Below are 22,884 nucleotides of genomic sequence, written 5' to 3'. Positions count from 1 at the left end.
CTTAATATATTTAACATTCAAAGTTAAATTTACTCTATTTTTTATTTATTAATTTGTTAGATTCTATGTGAATTTTTGCTTAATATAGGCATCTGAGCTAAAAATCCCATGACAATGGCTAGCAATATTTTTCATATTACATAAAAATGAATTTTATAGAAGCAACAACAAAAAACCTGTTGAAAAAGACATTTCCATCTATGTCCCAAGAGAACCACTCCCAAAAAGATGCTTTGTCACCTGGTTACATGAATTACACAAATGTTAAGTCAACTTGTCAATCCAATGTGGAAATCACTTCTAATGTCTTCATCTTGGTCTAATCTTCTAAACGCCCAGGTTGGTGATAAACTAAACTATATAGCTAAGTAGTTAATACGGCCATCTTACACTCAAAATAATGTTTGCCTTTCAATAACAATTTTTTCAATGAATAATTCTTATTCACTAATAATTCCCCTTTAACTGCCACCTTAAATACTCCAATTGCCTAAATAAACCTCACTTATCTCACAAATCCACCAAAACCAGAGAAAGGTGCTAAGAAATTTTTTAAAAAGGCATATATACATTGACAATTTTCCTTTTTACTCTTCTGTATATCAATCATTTCTTTCTTTTTTCAAAATTTATTTATTTATTTTTATTTTGGTGACATTGGTTAACGAAATCCAGTAAGTCTCGGGTGTACAATTCAACAGTAAGGCAAATATATTGCATTGTGGGTTCACAGCCCATAGTTAGATTTCTTTCTGTCACCACATATTTGACCCCTTTTACCCCATCTACTCCCTCCCTGCCCCAATTATTTCTTAACCTATGTATTCACTGGAAAGTAAGCATCAGCTCTGATTCAGTTCTAAGTTTAACATATTTCAAATGTTTCACTGTTTTTTAAAGTTCACAAAATAAATTTAGACCAGGAATTTTTATCAATGTTTCAAACATACACAAGAAGTTAAGTTTTTGGACCCCTGCCTTCCCCTAAAAACATGTATATGTGTATGTACAAATATGTATGTAAATTTTTAAAAGCTCTAGTATCTACTCACAACCAGTGTCTTTGAGGCGGTTGATGGCATTGGAAAGAAGACGAACACAACCAAGAAATCCAGCACCTTGTTTTTTATGGATCTTCTTGTGATTCCATACACTGATCGTAACTGAATCAGACTTTCCAATATACCTAAAAAACAAAAGGACTGCATGAGTAACTTGGCAATTACAAGTGGTTAGTGCAAATTTTTCTTTTGTTTTTGTAGTGTAGAGTCATGAATGTTTCAGAGTATGGCTGGATAATGCAAAATGGTTTGAGTTCAATCAATCCACGAGACTGAATTTAAATTTTTAAAAACTCTTACAAGTTAAAATCTAAAAGTAATTTTTAATTTAAACTTTATCACATACCACTCTCAGGCTGAGAAACAATTTTTCTTGGTAAAAAAAAATTGTAGTAGCTGGTGTCAAATAACACTATGGGAATCTATAGTTATTTCTTTCCAAGAATGAAGATCTTATAAGAACTTTTATCACGGTCACATTTTAAATACATTTCCATATAACCTACTACCTCAGAGAGTGCTCAGTTCACTTCAAGGGGCATTGTCAAGGCTGACAGACCAAAAATCTGACATACCTGTTATGTTTTAAAATGCTGTAGAACAAAAGCTGACTGTAACGCTTTTCCCCTGCTTCTTTCCTGTATGCAGGCCTTGAGCGAGCAGGACTCTTGCAGATTTCACTTCACTGCCTGCAGACAAGCAGAGCAGGGAAAAGCGTTACTATACTGTCTGTGCATATACCTGCAAGTATGTAAAAGCTCTTCCACAGCCAATTGTTAACATGGTGTCATCCCATGCGAAATCATAATAACAATTCTATCAGTAAAATCCTAACTATATTTCAGTGACTCTAAGAGGTCAAATTTTTGGTCCAGCAACCTTGACCTTAATGTGTCATTCAACAAAGCGGCAGTAGCAGAAAAAATCACTTCGTATATGAAAAAGCCTAAACCATTAAGTGAGAACTAAAACTTTTAAATGAGGAACATGGAAGCCACACATGAGCCCCTGGATCCAGCTGTGCTTAAAGCATCCCTACCACCCTGGACTTTTAATTCTGCAAGGTAATGCATTCTCCTTTTTTAAAATTATGCCTATTTGAATTTAATTTCTGTTGCTTACAAATAAAAAAATCTGAACTAAAATATCAAGTATGCATGTACCAGTTTTCAAATAGACCTAACGGAGCTAATCTGGCAAGTATAGACTATATGATGTGTTAAAATTCTAGAACCAGAATCAAGTATTAAACGGCTAAATCACCCCAAACTAAACATTTTAAAAAATCACATTAAATCAGTTTCCCAAGTGGAAAGCCAGATTTATAGGTATGCTCAACGATTGATTCCCTCAGGTCTTAGAGCAGCTCACCACTGGATTAAGTATCCTGTGAAGAGGTTGGATGTCAGGCCCATAGAAAATACATTAAAAACAGGAAAGCTTCTATCAAGTTTGTATCCTTAAATAACTATTTGACAGTGTCTCGCCTCCCTGCCAAATGGACTTTATATAAAACATATATTTTTATTGTATTAAGCCATTGAAAGTTTGGTACTGTCTACTATCTGTTAGATCAGTTAGCCTGCTCTAACCAATACAGGGAACAAATCATAAGGAAGGGCCTTTGTCAGCCATGGTATGAACTCTGGCTTTTACTCCAAGTAAGATAGAAGCCAACAGGGACTTGGAGCAGAGGAACAACAAGAGTTGAAATACTTTTTAACAGGATCACTCTAGTTGCTATGTTGAGAAAGGCCGTAGTAGCAACACTAGAAAAGCAAGGTGCCTAAGGCAGGGGTCAGCAGACCACAGCCTGTGAGCCAAGCGCCAGCAGAGCATAGGATAGAGTATAATTTCATTTTTTTCAAGGATAAAAAAAATTACATTTTAAGTCTTTATTAAAAATATTTAGAATGTCTATATCTCTCCATTCTCATTTCTACTTTTGAAACATAAATTCACCCTTTCCTGTTTGCTGGATTCCCCCATAGTGTTGGAACTAGTTTCCTTGCCATTCTTGCCTCCCTCTAAGTCATTCTTCACAATATAGGCCAAGTGTTCATTCTTGGATACAAATCTGATTATAGCATTTCCCCACTAAAAACCCTGTCATTGTTCTCCATTGCTTTTAGGAGAGTATTCAGAGTTATTAATAAGCTTCCAAGGACCTTCATGAGCTGGCTCCTGCTTTCCTATTTTTGCTTGCTTTTCACCACACTCCCCTCACCTTACGTAAACTCGCCAATGCTGCCTCTCTGAACTGTTTTCACAGTCACGTTCTCTTTCACCTCTAGGTCTTCACACAGGCCACTGTCACTTAGGGACTTCCCACATTTTCCTTTTTCAAGTTACCTCTTACCTAAGGTCTAAGTCTAAATACCACTTTTTCTAGGAAGATCTCCCCAACCCCTAAAACCACGTTAAGAAGTTCTATATATTTTCCACAGCACCCTATTCTTCCTCATCTTTTTAGCACACTTTATAGTTTCCTATTTGTCTTTATACACTACTTGGCTACATGCTTGGAGGATAGTGTCGTATTCACTGTAGTAGCTGGGTCTCTGGCTGAATATAAATCTAATTGATGCTAAAAGAAAGGGCTTGAAATAATCTGATTAAGAACTCAAAAGCTTAGCCAGCTACATAGATAGTAGCTTATTAAAACTGTGTTTTCAAAATCCCTAAAGGCCAAGTCAAATAATAAAAAATCTGTGACCTAATGCAACACACACACACACACACACACACACGACATACTACTGAATTGTATACTTGAAAGTCATTTGATTTTATTAATCGATGTCACCCCAATAATTTTTAATTACAAAATTCAACCAAAAAAAAAAAGCATGTATTTCATATTATGGCAATAAATGGAACATGCAGTGTTTTTTTAAAAAAATTCTGACCTAAAATGTTTACTAAAAGCATCTAACATTTGAGAATTATATGCCAGATACTACTACTCTAAGCACTTTACATGTACTATCTCACTTAATCTTCGTATCAGTCTTCTAAAGTAGGCATTGTTGTTGCTGTTATTATTATTAATAGAAACTGATAAACAGGGATTAATGAGTGGATGATCACACAGTAAGTGGCAGGGGTGGGAAGTTAGGCAGTCTCACTTCTCTCTCTTGCCTATCTTTTTAGTTCCAAATTATCTGCTTATTAACTTGGAGTTACTGAGCCATAGCACTGAGGGGCAAACACAAAAGCATTACTCTTAGTTGTCTCTAGATATCTTAATGTTGAGTGGAGACATAAGATTTGTTCACATGTGGTTTAGAAAGTCAAATTTAAATAACTGAGCACAGTCAAGGCTGAGCTGGGTATTCCAAGGTGTTTTAGAGCTAATGGTCTAGAAGTAAGTAGGTGAGATGTCAGGCATAGAGGTTTTAATGGAAGATCCAAGATTATTTTTTGTAGGTAAAGTCAAGTGGAACATTTTGAAGAAAAGCTGAAGTTGATGAAGAGTGAAGTAGAATGCCAGTGAAGCTTAGAAAGCTAAAGACTTGGAAAGTCAGGATATCAGGATGACTGACATTTTTATAACATGAGAGATTTGACAAATGGTAGAAGTTTAGGAAACATGTGATAACTGAAGTAGCAACCTGGAAAAAAAAAACTGAAACCTAAGAAACAAACAAGAAACAAGACTATTTCTGCCACCAAATCCCTGAAATATTGCCAAACTGTATGCCCAAATTACTCTGACGGTGATGGTGGGGCTGAAACAAAAGGATTAGTGAGAGAGTTTAAGACGACGTTAATCTAGTGTACAGAGATACCACCTAGCATTCTTACACTGCTCAGCTCCAAGAACGCTAGCATCTAGGAATAGAGCCCTTGGGCGGGAGACAGGAAAATTATGTGCAATGAAAATGTCACAGTTACACCTGCTAGATGACTGGCTCAACTCATGGGCACAGAATTTCCGATCCACATTTAAGTGCCTCTTCTTAAATATAAAAAGACAGAAATCCAAACCAAACTGACAGAAAAAAGGAACTCTGAGGAAAGAGAGGTAATACAAATAACGGACGAAAACTACAATTACAACGCTCAGTTCTCTCATCAGAGAAGATATTGCAGTCAAGAAATAAAAGGCAGTTATAAAAAGGGGATAGTCAGAAAGTAAAATGATCCTGGAAGTTAAAAATGTAAGAGCAAAAATTACAATACATAGAAATGCTGCAAAACAAAATTGAGGAAACAGCCCAGATATGTCATTTTAATTTTTAATTTACTACTAAAACAAAAACTTTTTATTAAAACTTATTTTTTTTAAAACTAGGATAAAAAATGAGGGAAAAAGATAGGACAACAAAATGATGATCAATTTAGGAGTGATAACGTCCAAGTAACAGGAGTTCCAGAAAAGAAAAAAGAGAGGAAGAAAGAAAATGGAGGAGAGGAAATTATCTACAGATAATTAAATAGAAATTTGTACCATAACTAAAGAGTTTAAGTATCCAGATTAAAAGGTCCCACTATCTAGCACTATGTAGCAGACATACCAAATCTATCATCAAAAAATTTAACATCGAGCATATACAGAATACCCTGAAATCTTGCAGTGGAAAACAATAATTATGAAGGACAAAAATCAAGCTGGCATCAGCAATACTCTAAACCTGCACTGTCCAAAATGGTAGCCACCAGCCACAGGGCTACTGAGTACCTGAACTGTGGCCAGGCTAAATGGAGGCGCTCTGTAAGTGGAAATCGAACCCCTGATTTCAAAGACTTGGCTTAAAATATACACACACACATGTATGTATGTGTGTATAATTCAATAATTGTTTTATATTGATTGCATGTTGAAATAAAAATATTTTAGATATATTGAATTAAAGAAAATATATTATTAACCCTAATTTCATCTATTTCTTCTTATTTTCTTTAATGTGGCTACCAGGAAATTTAAATTACAGACGAGCTGCCATTGTGGCTTACATGATATCTCTATTCGACAATGCTGATCTAGACTTAGAGGACAATGGAGCAATTTACTCAAAATCTGGAGGAAAAGTGATCTCCCCTAGAAGTCTATACTCAGAAAAACCATCAATCAAGTAACTAGACAAAATATATTTTCAGAGAAAATCTCAAGTAACTTTCGACATCTTTGTACTCCTTCTTAAGATGACAATGGAAAACAGACTTCACCAAAACAGAGAAGTAAACAAAAAAATAGGAAGTCATTGGACCTAGAAGAGACAAAGGAAATTCCCAATATAACAATAAAAGCAAGTTCCAGGACAACTATGCAGCAGGTCTCAGAATCACCACCAGATCTCACTGGAGCAAAAGGATAGAGGCTCCAGGAGGGATATCTCCAAGGAGAAAACAAAGCCAATGGATACTTCATTAGTTAAATGTATGCAAAGGAGATAGTTCTAAAGAGAGTTTGTGAATCAATTAATTAGATAGAAAACTAAACAAATGGTAAAGTAAGATAGTCATTAACTTCAGAAAAACAAAAGTTGTCAAAAAAGGAAATGTAATCATTGCCCATCATGTGACTCAGTTATGAATATTTACATGATCATAATGTAAATGCAAAACGATGATGTAACCAAGAAGGTTTAAATAACTATATAGGAGGGTTGGGAGAAAGGAAGGGGCATGTGGGTGCTGGGGAGTAAGGATGAGAGATAATCAGTTGTAAAAGCTAAGTCATCTTCTGTGGTAGGAAATTTTAAAATAATACCTAAAACTAAATAACTAGATATTTATTTAAATATTTATATATCAAAATGCTAAAAAAATAAGCATGGTATCTAGAAAACAGAAAAAAATACTAGAATAAATAGCCAAAGTTATTGAAAGCAGTTACCTTAAGAATGGGCTTCAGGAATAAGAATGGAGCAGAGAACTGCATTTTCCCATTTAAAACCTTATAGTACCATTTGCCTTTTAAAAAAGGTACATATACTACTATGATTAAAATAAAATTTAAAAGAAACCATCCATATAGAAGCAAAAAGAATGCCTTTGAGTATACCTCAACTGTTTTCTAGTTTTATACTTATAATTGCCCAAAAGTGAATTAATACCTTTAATTAATTTTTAAAAGGGAGAGGAAACTGATCTATACTGTATATACTTTTTGTTCTTCATAGGCTTATTATGAAGGGCACCTCATCTTCCAGAACCAACTACCAATTAGCCAAAGTACCTTCCAATAGGTGTTGTATCCTTTTTCACAGACTATATCATATAATACTGATTCTATGTTTCATTTCAAATTAACCATTTAAACCTACAGGTCATAATGCTGATTCCACTTTGGATCAAGTGTATTCTTCACAGTATCTGTAGAATGGCATTGCCCAGATCCATCAACCACCACTTTAGCAAATGGGTCAGGAAGTCCTGTGAAAAAAGGGGAAGGTTTTTCTTAATTAAAAAATATTTTTGAAATTGAGAACCACAAGATTTCACTTATGTGTGGAATATAAATCTAAAAGCAACAAACAAGACAAACAAACGGAGACTCATGGACTTGGACAATAGACTAGTGGCTACCAGAGGATTGGGGGGAAAGAGAAGGGTGGAAGAGGGAGGTAGATGGGGTAAAAAGGGTCAAATATGTGGTGACAGAAAGAAATCTAACTATAGGCGGTGAACACACAATGCAATACACACACACGCGCACGTGCACCTTATTGCTAAATTATACACCTGAAACTTACTGGATTTAGTTAACCAATGTCGCCATAATAAAAAAAAAATTTTTTTGCATGGCAGATAGAAGAATTATATAAAGATTACTACTTGCTATAAAAGATTGTTACATTCTTTATAAATGTTTAACATTTAGCTATAAAAGTGGATCATTAAATACCAAAAACTACATTTTTTTTCTTATTCCTGTCTCAAAACATTCTCAGTTTAAACTGCCAAAGTCTAGAGATTACCCCAAATGTGGAAGTTTTTATAGATCTTTACCAGCCCTTTGACCCTAAGAAAGAGAATGCTTAAAACATTCCTGGCTCTCTTAGAGTTTTCCCACGGTCTCCCTTAGTAGCTCATTTAAAAAGCTTACTAAAGGTTTTCACGTAAGAACATAAGATATAAATTAAATTAGCCAAGAAGTTTTACCTTGCCTTAAAAAAGCTTAATTATCTAATTGGGGAAATAATAATATCACACACATATACCAAAAACAAAACAAAACAAAACAAAAAAACAGAATAAACAATCATTTGTACTGATTCGTAATACTATGAATGCTTTACATATATTAAATCTTTTACCTCACAATAACCCTATGGGGTAAATAATACTATTATCTCTATTTTACTAATGAGGAAACTGAGGCACAAAGGGTTAATTAATTAGCCCAAGGTCACACAGTAGTAAGTGGCAGAGCCAGGATCTCAAGTTCAGATTCTGAAGCCAAGCACACACAGTCTGCTTCTTGATTTCATGCGCTTACTACTATACTTCTCTCATTTACTATGTGGCCCAACAGTTTGTATAAGAGCTCAAAAATGGGAAGAACAGTTTGAATGAATGTGAACATTAAAGAAACGTTTCTTTTTTTTTCCTTTCTTTCTTTCTGAAGGAATGGGACTCATTTGGACTTTAAAGAGTAAGCAGGTATGACAATATCTGAAGGGGGCTTCTAGGAGTCTAACCAAAGGTTTTGTGCCAAGGTGTAAAAGTAAATACTGCTGGAGAGAGAAGACTGACCTGGTAAGAGAGGCTTAGACGTCAGAAAATAAAATTTGGAATGACTGAGGCAGATAAGAGGGAGACATTTTAGGTTCTTGGGCATGGCTGTAAATACATTTTCATATTTTTCCACTAGTGGTACTCAGGTTGGCCTGGGAGAAGAAAAGACTAGAGGCACCGAGACCATCCACGAAACTGCTACAAGCTTCACAGCAGCATAAAGAACAAGGAGATGAGCAGACCCTAAATTGAGGCCATCACATGAAGAGGAGAAGGAAATGACAGTGAAGAAAGCTTCTCTGAAAGTTCTAATACAACTACTTTATAAAAAACTAATGTCAAAAATGACATAGTTTTCAGCCCAAAGAACAATAAAAACAGAGGCCCCTTTGACCAAAAAAAAGTTAGAAAGTAAAATAAAACAAAACATTAAAGAGACAAAAATGACAATTTAGATATGAGACGCATTAAGATAGTACAGATATCTTAAACACAGCTGAAAATACTAAAGCAAAATGTTGGTAAATATTGATAGCTGGAGAAACTTTGTGCCTTGATATCTATGCTAATTTTTTTTAAGTCAAGATAATAATTTGCCAAGATTCAAGGCCAGACAGAAGTCACCCAGTGAGTTCCAGTTCCATGATTCTGTAATTGTTAACTTCAAAAAATAAGAGACCAAAATTTAAGAGTGTTAAGTATTTAAGAAACTTGCTAAGTTAGGTTATCAATCTATTTAATTACACTGTTCTTGAAGTTTAGCATTACTCCTATTATTTCCACAATACCTAACGATTAGTGAATGTGTTTAATGGAAGAATACTTTACCCTCTGGTGTCAATAACATTAAGTCATTTCTCCTGGGAGAAATCTACTCGACCTTGTTCTATCTAAACAAGTAAACATATAAATATATGTTTGCAAGCAAAAACAAACAAAAATCGCATGTCTAGCTCTCCCTTTGGATGTTGTTTAACTGGTTAAATTAAGTACTAAAAAAAACCAACTTTTTGCACACAAAGACGCTAGGTGTGGCTTCTAAATTCTTAGTCAAGTATGAGTCTCATCTTCCTATGTTTCTCTTCTGTTAAATAATACAAAATACAAGTTCTATACCCCTAACTAAAAAATGCCCAAGTTTTAAAACTTATCTGATTATATTATTCTACAAATATTTAACTTGAGAGCCAAGTTACTCTAATGTGGTCAAAAGTTATCGTTTTCTGAAATTAGTGAGACCTCTAGTGGTAACTATAAAGTGGCTGACGTATTCTCTATTTTTTAAAATTTTTCAATTCTCTCCATTATTTCTTAGTCATGTAAAATAGCTAAAGCTCAAGAACTTTCTCACTACACAAATGTGCTTAATGAGCTGAAAACAATGAAACAAAAATTTCAACTTAAAAGTGAGTTACTTAACAGAGAAAAGCTTTATTTTTGATTGGGGGTAGAAAAACATTCGACCAAACATCTCAGTTCTGAGTGACTTCAATGTGGCCCCTATACAATGCCTTAACACAGTATCTTACACACAAATCTTTTATTTCAAGGTTGCATAAAAGAGAAAAAAATTTGATGCTAATGACAACATTCTTTTAAATGGACAGATATGTGATAAAATTAATGGTAAAACTATTATGGTAGGTAATAATTATAAAATTCTTTACGTGTTCCTACATGTTTGAAAATCTTCCTGCTAAAATTCTGGGGGAGGGAGGAAGTACTTATTTTAAAAAGCCAATAAGCATGAGGACGGTTCTTTACAAAATTCTGAGCAAAACTTTTCTTGGCAAGGTTAGATACCCTAAAATAAACAGTATTATCTTAAATTATATAAATTACTCTACAAAAGACAACACGGGGCTGCGCATTTTTTTCCTACAGTTAGAAAATATATGCATATCTATTTCATTAGCATATAGTCATGCTTCATATTAAAGTTTACCTTTTTTACTCGACATGAATTAAACTAAATTACAAGCAAAAGCTTAACTATTTCAGTATCAAGAACTGCATTATCAATAAACATTCTCATTCAAACTTAATTAAGAGATTTCTTTCTCTGAAATTAATGTGAGCAACCCTTAACTTATAAACAGATGAAAAATAAATGTAAATCAATCCCAGCAGGGCAACCTTCGCCAGTATGAATCCGGGGGATATTCTGAGTCCCTTCTGAAGGCCTCAAGATTGGCTTTCCTGTTTTCCTTTCCAGGTCTATCAAGTGTTTCTCCACTCTGGGTTTTAAATATAATCAGACAGTTTGCCCTAATTTTCTTATCCCTGAAGCAAGCTCACAACTCTTAAGATTTTTTATCAATTTTTACTGCTTACACCAATAAAAAAGGAAAAGATTTCCTTCTTTCCTTCTTATTTTTTTTACACACAACTTAAGGACAGATAAAGATCATAGAAGTGATAATAACCAACTCTCAGAGGTTTGCAGAGAATTAAAGTAAAATCCCTCTCGACTGCCTAGGAAAACTGAGACAAGGATATTTTATTGGAGGAGCTGTGTCTTGGGACTCTGGAGGAAGGAAAAGAATTTGGGGAGGAAAGCAGGGAGACAAAACTGAAGATTTTATCTTTAAAACTGGAGCAGATGTCTTGGAGGGTATAGAGGTAGCTCTAAGAGTGTGCATTCCTCACCTCCCTCTCCTTTCTCCTTGTTACCAACCTATTCGATTCTATTTGCCACTTTGCAGTCCCACTAGGATAAATCTCACCTCAGATCAACCTAAGCAGGGTAAAAAGAGTACACACTGGTTATTAGGTTATTAGCAACAGAGATGAGTTAGCTAACATTAATTGGTGGCAGCATAGAGAGAAGCCACTAGGTACAAAAACTGCGATAGAGAGCACATCGCACATACACTGGAGACTGTTTATAACTGCCTGAACTATGTCCCAAATTATGCTAATTGCTTCACCATATAAGCACAGACACCATAAAATTTCAAGCAGAAATATGATTTTAAAATATATCAGGAGCTTATTATTTCTTTTAACCAACTCTTAAGAATCATCTAATATTATATTAGCACTCATATCAAGTTTTTGCTGGCTGGTAGGACTTGAATTTAAAAATCTAGCAAATATTCTTTTTCTAACTTCACATATTTTATATACAAAATTTTGTTGGCTTAGAGTTTTTTACTAAAAATCATATCACTGTTTACTCAATAATTTAAAGCTATTGTGAAGTATATTCCAGGGTAAACACACGTAAGAGTACTTGCCGATTCTCCCTCACAAAACTTAATCTGAAATAAAGCCACAAAAAATTTCCTAACAGATCGGCAAAGAGACAGCAAATGTGGGAACCAAATGTCTGCTTTGGAGTCTGAGACATAGGAGCAACTACGATCAAATGTGGCAGAGATTTCTTTCCTACACTCTGGAAATTTCAAGCAGGCTGAATGACTTCTCTTCTTTCCAAGGAATCCTAACTGCATGGGTAAAATCTCCTATAAAATGTTAGAAAAAAAGTGCTTAAAAAATAATCTCAGACCTTTCCTAGAAACCTAGAAGTATACACACCTTCAACACACATTACGCACTTCTGCATATACACACCTGCACACACACATCTCACACAAATATATGGCGGGGTGGATCAAGGGAAAAGGCTAAGGCTAAAAATGCACAAAATTCTTTTAAAAATGTGATGCCAAAAGGTTCTGAACCAAAGCATTCATGAAACAACACTGAGTTTATTTCTCAATAGAAAATCCCTAAGTCAGACAATTCTGAAAATGCTATCCAAAAAGTTTACACGCAACGCAGAAGATTTAAAGTTAATTTACTTACGGAAAAAATCCTTTTTCACCAAGTTTTTTGCACAGAGTACTGTAAAGGAAACAAAATATAAAATGGTAAGACTGGATTGCCAAAAACACTAGTAAATAATAAAAAAAAAAACACTACCTATAGCAAGGTATGAAATATGATCACAAACTTTCATTAAAGACTAGCAAAAGACAGCTGAATCAGTGTTTGCAAGTTTAGCAATGATCATCATTAACAGCTGAGGGCAAAAAAGTTTATAAATCTCATATTCTAATAAGAACCCAATTCCTATCTTCCATCAAGATTTATTCTCAGAATAGCCTGACAGCAAGGGGAAAACAGTTCTGAGGAGGAAGTATGCACATTTGGATTGATATATTTCTTTTAGGCATAAAATAATTATTTTATCCCTAATATAATTATTTTATACTGAAGAGGATCATAAATAAGATAAAGCTTTCTTGATATAGATGAATTAGGCTTTCTAAAATTGAATTGTTTCTCTGCATCTAAACCACACAGCAATAAATTAGCTTCTAAATCATCAACTCAACAGCAAGATAGATCTACTATATTTTCCAAAAATTAAAAGTTAATATATTGAGCTAGATATTCCAAATCCACATTCCCTGGATTATCTTGCATTAAATTATTAGTTATATCATGATGGATGCACAACCTTATGAATTTATTAAAACCATGAGACTGCACACTTGCAAAGGGGTGAATTTTATAGCATGTGAATTATATTTCAATTAAAAAACTTCTGTATATACAGTCATAAACTTAATTCAGACTAGATACAAGTGAAAGGAAAACATCAATTTCCATATATCCATAGTTTAATTTATAAAATACCCATGAAAGTAATGTTTGGTTCTACCCACGTCTACTCAGTTTAAATGGTTTGTTTAATTAGTTATAATTATTGGAAGTTTAGTGTGTAAAAAGTCATTCAACATTATAAATCTTGGGAATAAGTCTAAATATAAGTAATCACTTTTAAAGTTAAAATAAAAACCATTTTGAAGACAGATGCCATGAGTAAATGAATAAAATAATTAAGTAAGCACAAAATACTTATTTACCAGAGTCTCGTAGGCCCTGTCTTAGAAACAGTTTTGTTTTTAAAATCATAAAAACTCAATCATGAAAGCCAAGGCCATAACTGAGAGTACCAAATCACAAACTTGATTTAGAAGAACTCCTCCCTAGACTTTTATTATCATCATATAAACTGAATAGAATATTCAGGATCGATACATACACAATACATATATAAATACAAATTACAGTCCAGGATTGATGAGGTTATCATGATTTAACCACCATCCTATAATTCAAGCAGTGAAATGAATTCACATCTGACTTCAGAGAAACAGAAATTATATGTAAATTCCTCTAACTTCTGTCACTAAACCTACAAACTTTTGATACTTGTCCTTTTTTCCTTCCATACACTTACAGCATCCACTCTCCTGTCAAACACTGTCCTGACATGTGTGCTCTGGTTCTCATACCAACCCACCACTTTCTCAGGACCTTTGCCTCTCCTCTCCTCTAGTGATCGGCCTCATCAGCATTTAAATATACTCAAGTCGCGCCCATGCCTCCTACCTCCAGCTACCATCCTACCTCTTCTCCTTCATAACAAAACTACTTTAAAGAACTGTCTACACTTTGTGACTCTACTTCTTTACCTCCCACTGTAATATGGCTTCTCCTCTCACTACTGCCCCAACCCCTATCACGACTGCCCCTACCCTGCTTCTCCAAAGCCCTGGCTACCTAATTACTTAATCCACCCAATGGATACTTTTCATCCTTTAGCATACTCAACCCCTGAGGAGCATTTGCCTCTACCGACTACTCGCTCTTCTGGAATGCATCTCTTCTTTTGGTTTCTGTTTAACTCTACATTCACCTGGTTTTACACCAGGTACAAAACTCATTCTAAGTCCTCCCCTCCAGATCTTTTCTCCTATGCTCCATCCAGGAAAGTTGAGGTTTTTCAGGGTTTTGCCCTAGGTCCTCTTCTATTACTCTGTAACTTGAAGAGCACAGATGCCCATCTTTGTAAATCTTGGAATTATTTGTAAACTATTAGATGCATGAGTATTTTTCTAGGAAAAGAACTCACATTTTTTTCTGGGAGAAAGTTCGTAGTTCAACAGATTGACAAAGCTCTTCCCTCTCAAAAATAAATCTGAAGAGCTACTTTTCCATACATTCTCCCTGGACTGCACCATTTGATGACACCTAAATCTATAAACCCAACCCTTCGCTCTCTCCTGAACTCCAGGCCCACTCAGTCTGCAAACTAAATATGCCCCCAAAATAAAATCCCCATCTCTCCTCCCCGCAAAACTGTTCCTCCAGTTCACTTTCTTTCAATAAATAGCCTTGCTTTCCACTCCACTGCCCCAATCAGAAACCTCCACAGCAACCTTCATGCTCTTCCTCCTCCCTACCTCCTGGCAATTAAAATTCTAAAAAATTCTGCCTCTGAAATATCCTACATCTGTCCACTTCTATTATCAGTGCCACATCCTAGTCCAGGCCACCATCAATTACTGTCTAGGTCACTACAACCACCTCCCAATAATCCAAAACATTCCTCAAAACTATCCTTCCACCTGTCCTCCGTATTTCATACTCAACCTACCACTTTCTCAGGGACCTTATTTCTCATCTCTATTACTGATCTCCATTCTTAAAAAGGTCTTTGGGCCCACACTTTATATTAGTTTACAATGCACTTCAGGCCCTGGCTCCTGCTTACTGCTGTGACCTCATCTTTCATCACCACCCTTCCCTTCTCCTCCAAGCCCCCAAGGCCAAGAACCAGCCACATTAAACTTTCATTTTCTCAAATGTACATCGTCTTTCACCCACAGCCCTCACGTGTCATTCCCTCTGCCTGAAACATTTTTCTCAGGCTTCACTTTCTCATCTTTTAGGTCTCAAAAGAGAAGGAAGCCTTTTAGAACATGTTTCTCTCAATCTTCCGCCCACCTGTACTTTCACAGAGGCCCATTCTCATCACAGCCACTCATCGCACTTGACTATAATTGTTTAGGTTTAGAATGATGCTTATAACTATGGAGGTGGTAAAAGCCATACAGCATAAATCATGCCTGTCTCATTCTTTTTTGTATCTCCAGCATCAAGCACACACTACGCCAGCCATTTGATGGGCATTCAATATTTGTTGAATGAATGAAAAAGACTCCAAAATAATCTGAAATAATTTCATTGCAAGGGGGACTTTTTATACTATATGACAGATAAATTACCAATCCTCAAGGAATCATGATTTTGACTTAACAATGAAATCTTATTTTTATCATTTCCCTTTATTTAAAACAGAGGTCCCCAACCTTTCTGGCACCAGGGACCAGTACTCCTGTAAGAATCTAATGCCCGACGATATGATGGGAGTTGAAGGCAGTGATGCTAGCGCTGGGGAGCAGCTGCAAATACAGATGAAGCTTCTTCGCTTGCTCCCTGCGGCTCACCTCCTGCTGTGCGACCCTGTTCCAAACAGGCCATGGACCAGTACTAGTCTATGGCCTGGGGGTTGGGGATCTCTAATTTAAAATATATTCATCAGGTCATGTTTGAAAATTTTTCTTTTAAAAATTGCAAATAAGATGTTGCTAATATATAAGTGAGTTTCAAAGGGCAATTAAAAAAAAAAAAAAGAACTTTAAAATCGGGTTCAACGTTTATGAAAAAAACTGAATTTTAGTAACCCAGAGACTAGGGGAGAAAATATCAGGGTTCTAGAAGAAACAAGGTTAACTTAAAAAAATGAAGAAATATCAGAATTGGTCAGACTACTAACCTTAACACTATATCAAGGACTCCGGCCAGTTTTTGTTTAAATTATTTTATACCCTAGAAGAAAAAACTCTCTTTTGTAAATTTTAAAAGGAAGATTCTGAAACATGATTTGAGATTTGGTAATTTATTTGCATAAATAATTTTCATGCCTTGGAGACTTTACTGCATTGCTCTGTTTCTTAGGAATGTATTCTGGGTACGAGAACAATTGCTCTTTCCATCCTCAGTACCAATTGTAAGAGCTCAGGAAATGCTCAATGAGTTAATGAATTTCAAAAAGGCAAACTCCTATTTGTCGACATAACAAATTCTTGACCAAGGAGGCATATATCAGAATCTCTTGGGGAATATATGTATCATATTATAATATAATTTTGTGTTTGTAATATAATTTTATATTTATATTTGTATAAATTTATATTTGTAAACCTATAACTTTTTGTAATAAAAACTATAGGAAGTTGAGCCAAGACTGGAAATAGTGGAGCTAGGGACGGGTAGCAGTGTGGAGGAACTTTCATTTTTGTTTTCTAAATGATTACAGGAGAGAGGTCAAAATAATTTTGAGAAATGCCAGACTAAGTTACTGGAAGGGACCAGAAAGAAAGAAAACTTGTAAGGTAGGTGGGGCCAGGACAAAGGCTATGGAGTACAGACTTCATCCTAGACAGCCATCAATATTTCAGTAACTTTGTTTAGTAAACTTTCTACTGAAGTAACATATACAGAAAGGTGCAGAAATTTTAAGTATATAATTCAATAAATATTCACTCATTTTTGTACTAAAACAAAACATTAAACTGGACCGTAGATATTTAGCAGCGACGTGTCCATTTTGATTAACGCTAACTACAAATGTGGCATCCTACCAGCACAGCGCCATTACTCCCGAATCCATTAAGGACGTCTCACACGGCCTGCAGATCTGCACTAGATTAATCTTACTACAGACTACTTTGATTATGTTACTACCCTTCTCAAATTCCTTCAAAGCATTTCTCATTCTTAAGTCTATACTCCCAAAGCCTAGCCTGTTCTAGCTATTCTATTTACCCCTTCTGCAGACAGAAGGTTTCAAACAAGTAGAAGGGATGATCAAGATAAGCTCAAGAACTCTATTTCACACTGATGCAGATACAACTATCTTGAGATGCTTAATGAGAAGGGAGCACTTCCTACATCATTCACTCTTTCATTCAACATTTCCTGAGCAGCCACTTTGTGTCAAGTGCTATGATAGATTCTGTGATACAAAGATAAATAAGACATAGTCCTCTGCCCTCAGAGCTTGCAGATCAGGTATAATTCAAATATCATGCCACGAATGCCTTTTTTGTTGTTGTTTTCAAGAAATATTTTTAAATTTCGCAAAAATCTCCTTTAGTATATTTTATTTGAGGCAGTGACTGGAGGAAACCATTCGAAGAAGTGCAGATGTAATAAATATTACCATTTAAGTCAATAATTTCTTTTTCTGGATGGAAAGAAGTTATCTATATGCAACAGACCATGTAATAATATCATAGTATAAATCCCAGCTGTAGAAATAGAATGCTATTGCTGTTCTGAGTTGTACTCATAATGAATGGCTGTCTGTGCTTAATCTGAATAAAACTCCCAACTGCTCAGTATTTTCTTGCCAAATATTCCCCTTCCTCCTCCAGATTGGAGTTGCATTCCAATTACACTGCTGATTGGAACGAGACTGCTTGAGAAAAGAGAAGAAAAAAACATTCAGACATCCCGTCTTCCTTTGCCCCACAAAAACAGATTTTATAATACTGCTCCTGCAGCTCAAAGGTTACATAGACTATTTCTGAACAGAGTAGATTTCTCTGGATTTTCTTTGAACTTTTATTATCATTGTAAAATAAAACTGAAGTTTAGGATAACATTCCTTTACAAATTCCAACAAGATGGCCTAGTACTTTAAAAATGTCTACTAATATGCACCGTTCCTGATCACTGGCACATGACAGCAATTTAGATCTTTCTCCTCAAGAAATGACCCCAACCTCAACTCTTAAATGTAAAATGAAAATGACATTTAAGTTCTATAGAAACCTTGTACACATAATTTTTATATGTATGGGTTTTAGTTATTGTTTCTTGAAACAGGAGCGCTACACAAAGCTTCACACTCAAGAGTGTTATTACAAAACGTTGCAATGAGCAAAAATATCAGATACAACCCTATGTGCACGACAATAATGAAATGGTTAAGGATGACAAATAGCATGCTGAACTATTACACAGTCATTAAAAATCATGTAACTGTACTGACAAGAAAATATTTTCTTAATATGCTATTGTGAGGAAAAGTACATTTACAAACAGTACAGTTAATAAAATGTAATTTCAGTAAGAAATATAAAAAAATTGGATAACATTTACCAAATATTTACTATGCGCAAGTGTACACCAATCACTCTGTGAAGTAAGTAGTGGTATTACCTACATTTTATATATGAAGAAACTGAGGTTTAGGCATTAAATACTTGCCAAAGATAACACTGTAAGTTCTAGAGTTGAGATTCTAAGTCAAATAATCTAATTACAGAACCCAAATTCTTACCTATCACATATAGAATGAAACATAATCTCTCAGGTCAACTCTTCCTTTTCAAAGGAACTTAAATGCTGGTTAAAAAAATTATTGGTTCACAAAATGGTTAATAGAAACCTAGGTTGCAGAAGGATCTCTCCAAAAGATAAGCAATTTTCCTCTTCAAGAAATATAACAGTTTACCTCTACAATCATTAGACCTGCTTTTAACTAAGTATCTTGCTACAGTGCCATTTAATCAAGGAATTTTAGGCAACTCATTTCATGCATGTTGCAAAACAAACTGGGCCTCTAAGTTTAACCTAATGTATTTACTGCCTGGCAGGTAGCTAATTTAATTAGTGTATTAGGTGATGTACTGAAAGATACAGGTTCTGCCACAATGAGGTAAATATTCTTACTAAAAAATAAACAATACCAGCATTTAAATATTTCACTACAGGCAAACTGATTCTAAAGTTAAGCAATTAAAAATGACCTTTTCTAGCTCACTCCTACCAAACAACTTTTAAGTAACTACTTTTTTTTAACTTTCAAACGAAGATTTTGGTCAAAAAAATTTCCCAAAGTGTAGTTTTTAACTGAATAAAACTGAAACTAGGTTAGGGTATACGTATAAGCTTTTTAAAAGTTAATGCGAATTTATTAACTTTTTCAATACAAAAGCAACGATCTACTTTGACATAATAAATGCAGCTATCACTTGTTCTAGCCACAACAGTAAATTTTGCCTTACAGTGATCAGACAGACATAACTTTAAAATAAAGCTCCTACAAGCATATTAATCAAGTTCTGGTGTAAATTCACATGTTAACAAACAAATAAGGTTCGCCTAAAGCCAAGCCTGAAATAAACGTACAGCATGTGGTCCAGGTACTTGGCACACAGCAGGCATACTGTAGAAGCCATTATCGTAAGAAACTAGCTGAAAGCATTTCGGCTATATATCTTAAATCAATATTTCCATTAATTCATTTCTCCAATTTGAGGATGAAAACACATAAAAGTCCCTTCCCCGTTCATAAAGGCAGTATATTCACCATAACTTAAGGACCTCCTATGCTGTTTGCAGACTGAACGCTGTCTTGGCTGGTGCTAATGGATACTCAAACACTACCTCCTCTCTATCCAACACCTTCATTCAAACAGAGCCTCTTCATAACTAACTGATGGCTACTCAAGAGGTTGATATACTGTATCTAAATTTAGCCACACGGTAGTTTACTTTCTTCATCAGAACACCAGGAGAAAGAAACCTTATTATAAAATTCAAAAACAGACTTGCAGTGAAGCCAGAACATTACATGTAAGGGGAAAGCGCATCACTTTCTGGCCACTCCTAAGTTTCTCTCCTTTACCTTTTTTTCTAAAGACACTCACAGGAGACAGCACAGTATAACGTCGGGCTATAAGCACTAAATAAAGTTAAACACTTGGAATGCCTGAGCTTGAACCTGGTGCTGTCACTTATTGTGACTCTGAATAACTACTTAATATCTCTTTACCTCAGATATCTCATTTGTAAAAATAAGGATACTGAGAGGCACCTCATAGTGTTGTTTTAAAGATTAAACAAATTGAAATACATAAAACACTTGGAATAGTACCTAATATACAGCAAGTGCTCAATAAATATTATTTTTTCTACTCTTTTTATATCTAATAAAATTAATCCACCAGGTTATAAGCATCTTAAAGAACAAGAGGTCTTCTCACAACCTGATGAGAAGCTTGTTTTAGTTCGGGCTGCTATAACAAATACTGCAGACTGGGTAGCTTAAACAACCTTCATTTCCCACAGTTCTGGAACTGAGAAGTCCAAGATCAAGGTGCCAGCAGAGTCAATACCTGATGAGGGCCCCCTTCCTGTTTTCACACTGCCACCTTCTTGCTGTATCCTCACAGTGCTGAGAAAGAGGTATCATCTCTCGAGTCTCTTCGTATAAGGACACTAATGCCAATCATAAGGTCTCCATCCTCATGACCTAATTACCTCCCGGAGGCCCCACCTTCAAATACCATCACTTTAGGGATTGGGGATTCAACACAAGAAATTTGGGGGGACACAAACGTTCAGCCAATAACAAAGTTTATGAATCGAGTAAGCTTTCAGTAAATATCGGGGAGTCTCAATCTGTACGTCTAGCTTCACTCCTCTCCCAAGCTCCAAGCCCATATTTCAACTGACTATCACACATACCCACCTGGGAACCTGACCAGCACTTCGAGTTATAGTTATTCAAAGTATGAATTAATCAGCTTCCCTAATGTACCAGCTCTTCTTCCTTCTGACCTCCCTAGTTCTGTGAATTGCACCAAATGCTTCCAATCTTCCAGAAAGCAAACATCTTTCTTACCTCTCCCCGTCCCTGACCACCCCGCATATAAAGCAGTTGCCAGATTATCTCAGGTGTCACATCTCTCTTTGCCTAATTCCATTTCCAGTGTTCATATTTAAATAATGTATTTTATAATGTGACAATAAAATTTCATACAGAATGTCTTGCTTGATCCTTAAAGTCTGTGAGTTATGTTTTACCATGCACAGAAAAGGAAACTAGTCGAGAGTTGTGGCCTCCTCCAAACTGTCACCCAGTAATGACCACTTAGAGTGAAGGCTCCATCCGCTTTTCCTGTAAGATTCCTCACTCAGCTATCAATGATCCCAGCCTTCTTTCTCGTTGACCTGAGACTGAAAATCTCATCCTCTCTGTTCCTCCTAATGATCCCAGGATTTTTCTGCCTTTGCCTTTATTCAAAATATCCCTCCCACCTCAAGTGCTATTATTCTAACCACTGACCCTCAAAATCACATCCATTTATCAAATTTCAACTCCATGTGAAAACTTTTCTGATTCTCCTCCTTTCCCACAATCTAATTTTGATCACTCCCTTCCTGTGAACTTCCAACAATACTTTGACTCGTTTTATATATTTCTTCTCACTTTGCTTGTATTAAAGTTATTTACATGATGCCTTGCCCTTCCCTCTATGTCCTATTAAGCTATAAATTTCTTAGAGACAAAGTTGTGACTTTTTCTCTCTCCTATTATTATAATATCTTAAATATAACATGCACCCAAATACTTGCTCAATCAAGAAAATCCTCAGAAAACCACTAACAAGGTATAAGGAAGAGCAAACTAAAAGGTAAAGCAAAACTCACTCTTTGCTTCCTTTAACCTAGTAAGTCTTTTCCTTCAAATGAAGATTGCTTCCTCAACTATTTGTAAGCACTGTGCTGACGCCAGGGCCCAACTACCTATCGGAGTCCTTTCCTAAAAACATTTCATTGTGCCTTCTCTCTTGTATACAATAAAAAGGTATGCTGTCACATAATGTTCTCCAGCTATAGTGACCTTATTTCTGCAACAATGTAAACAAGAATAAGTTCCCAGGTCTTCTGTAACCTTCCAAACTCTAAAAACTAGAGTCATTCAAAAACCTGATGATCTATTCTTACACAGCAAAGTGCCAAAGATATTTAGTTTCCCAAATAGACTCCATTTGTAAACACAGGCCGCCTAGTACAAATAGGAACGAAGACTGCGACTATAAAACGTTTTAATGTACAGTAATAAAATACTTCTTTGTAACTTTGTACTTTTGAAATATTTCCTGGGTTGACGGGAATTACTAAATTTAATAATTTTTTTATTTTAGAATAACTTTAGATTTACAGAAAAGTTACGAAGATAGTACAGTGTTCCTTCCCATACACCCCACACCCATTTATCCTACTAACACCTTATATTAATATGGTGGTACATTTGTCACAGTTTAATGAGCTACTATTGACACATTATTACTAACTAAAGTTCATATTTTATTCAGATTTCTTTAGTTTTCACATCTTTTATCTGTTCCAAGATCCCACTGAGGATATCATATTACATTAAGTCATCATGTTTCCTTAGGCTCCTCTTGGCTGTGAC

At 35.3% G+C, this 22,884-nt stretch overlaps 1 protein-coding gene across 2 annotated transcripts in view; it reads right to left on the bottom strand.

The window, feature by feature from the left end:
- The window catches only part of SMURF2 (SMAD specific E3 ubiquitin protein ligase 2), a 95,787-nt gene that overhangs the window by 32,855 nt on the left and 40,048 nt on the right, over nucleotides 1-22,884 (bottom strand). Inside the window, exons 2-4 of one of the 2 annotated variants that reach the window (XM_011368514.1) lie at nucleotides 12,558-12,596; nucleotides 7,334-7,442; nucleotides 1,053-1,186 (exon numbers count right to left, since the gene is read on the bottom strand). In XM_011368514.1, the coding sequence (XP_011366816.1) occupies nucleotides 1,053-1,186; nucleotides 7,334-7,442; nucleotides 12,558-12,596 (282 nt within the window). The remainder of the gene's footprint in view (nucleotides 1-1,052; nucleotides 1,187-7,333; nucleotides 7,443-12,557; nucleotides 12,597-22,884) is intronic. The other variant, XM_023535651.1, reaches the window with a different exon arrangement.

The sequence above is a fragment of the Pteropus vampyrus genome, unplaced genomic scaffold (genome assembly GCF_000151845.1).
Source record: "Pteropus vampyrus isolate Shadow unplaced genomic scaffold, Pvam_2.0 Scaffold143, whole genome shotgun sequence".
Classification (NCBI taxonomy): Eukaryota; Metazoa; Chordata; class Mammalia; order Chiroptera; family Pteropodidae; genus Pteropus; species Pteropus vampyrus.
This window is presented reverse-complemented; position numbering and strand designations above follow the sequence as displayed.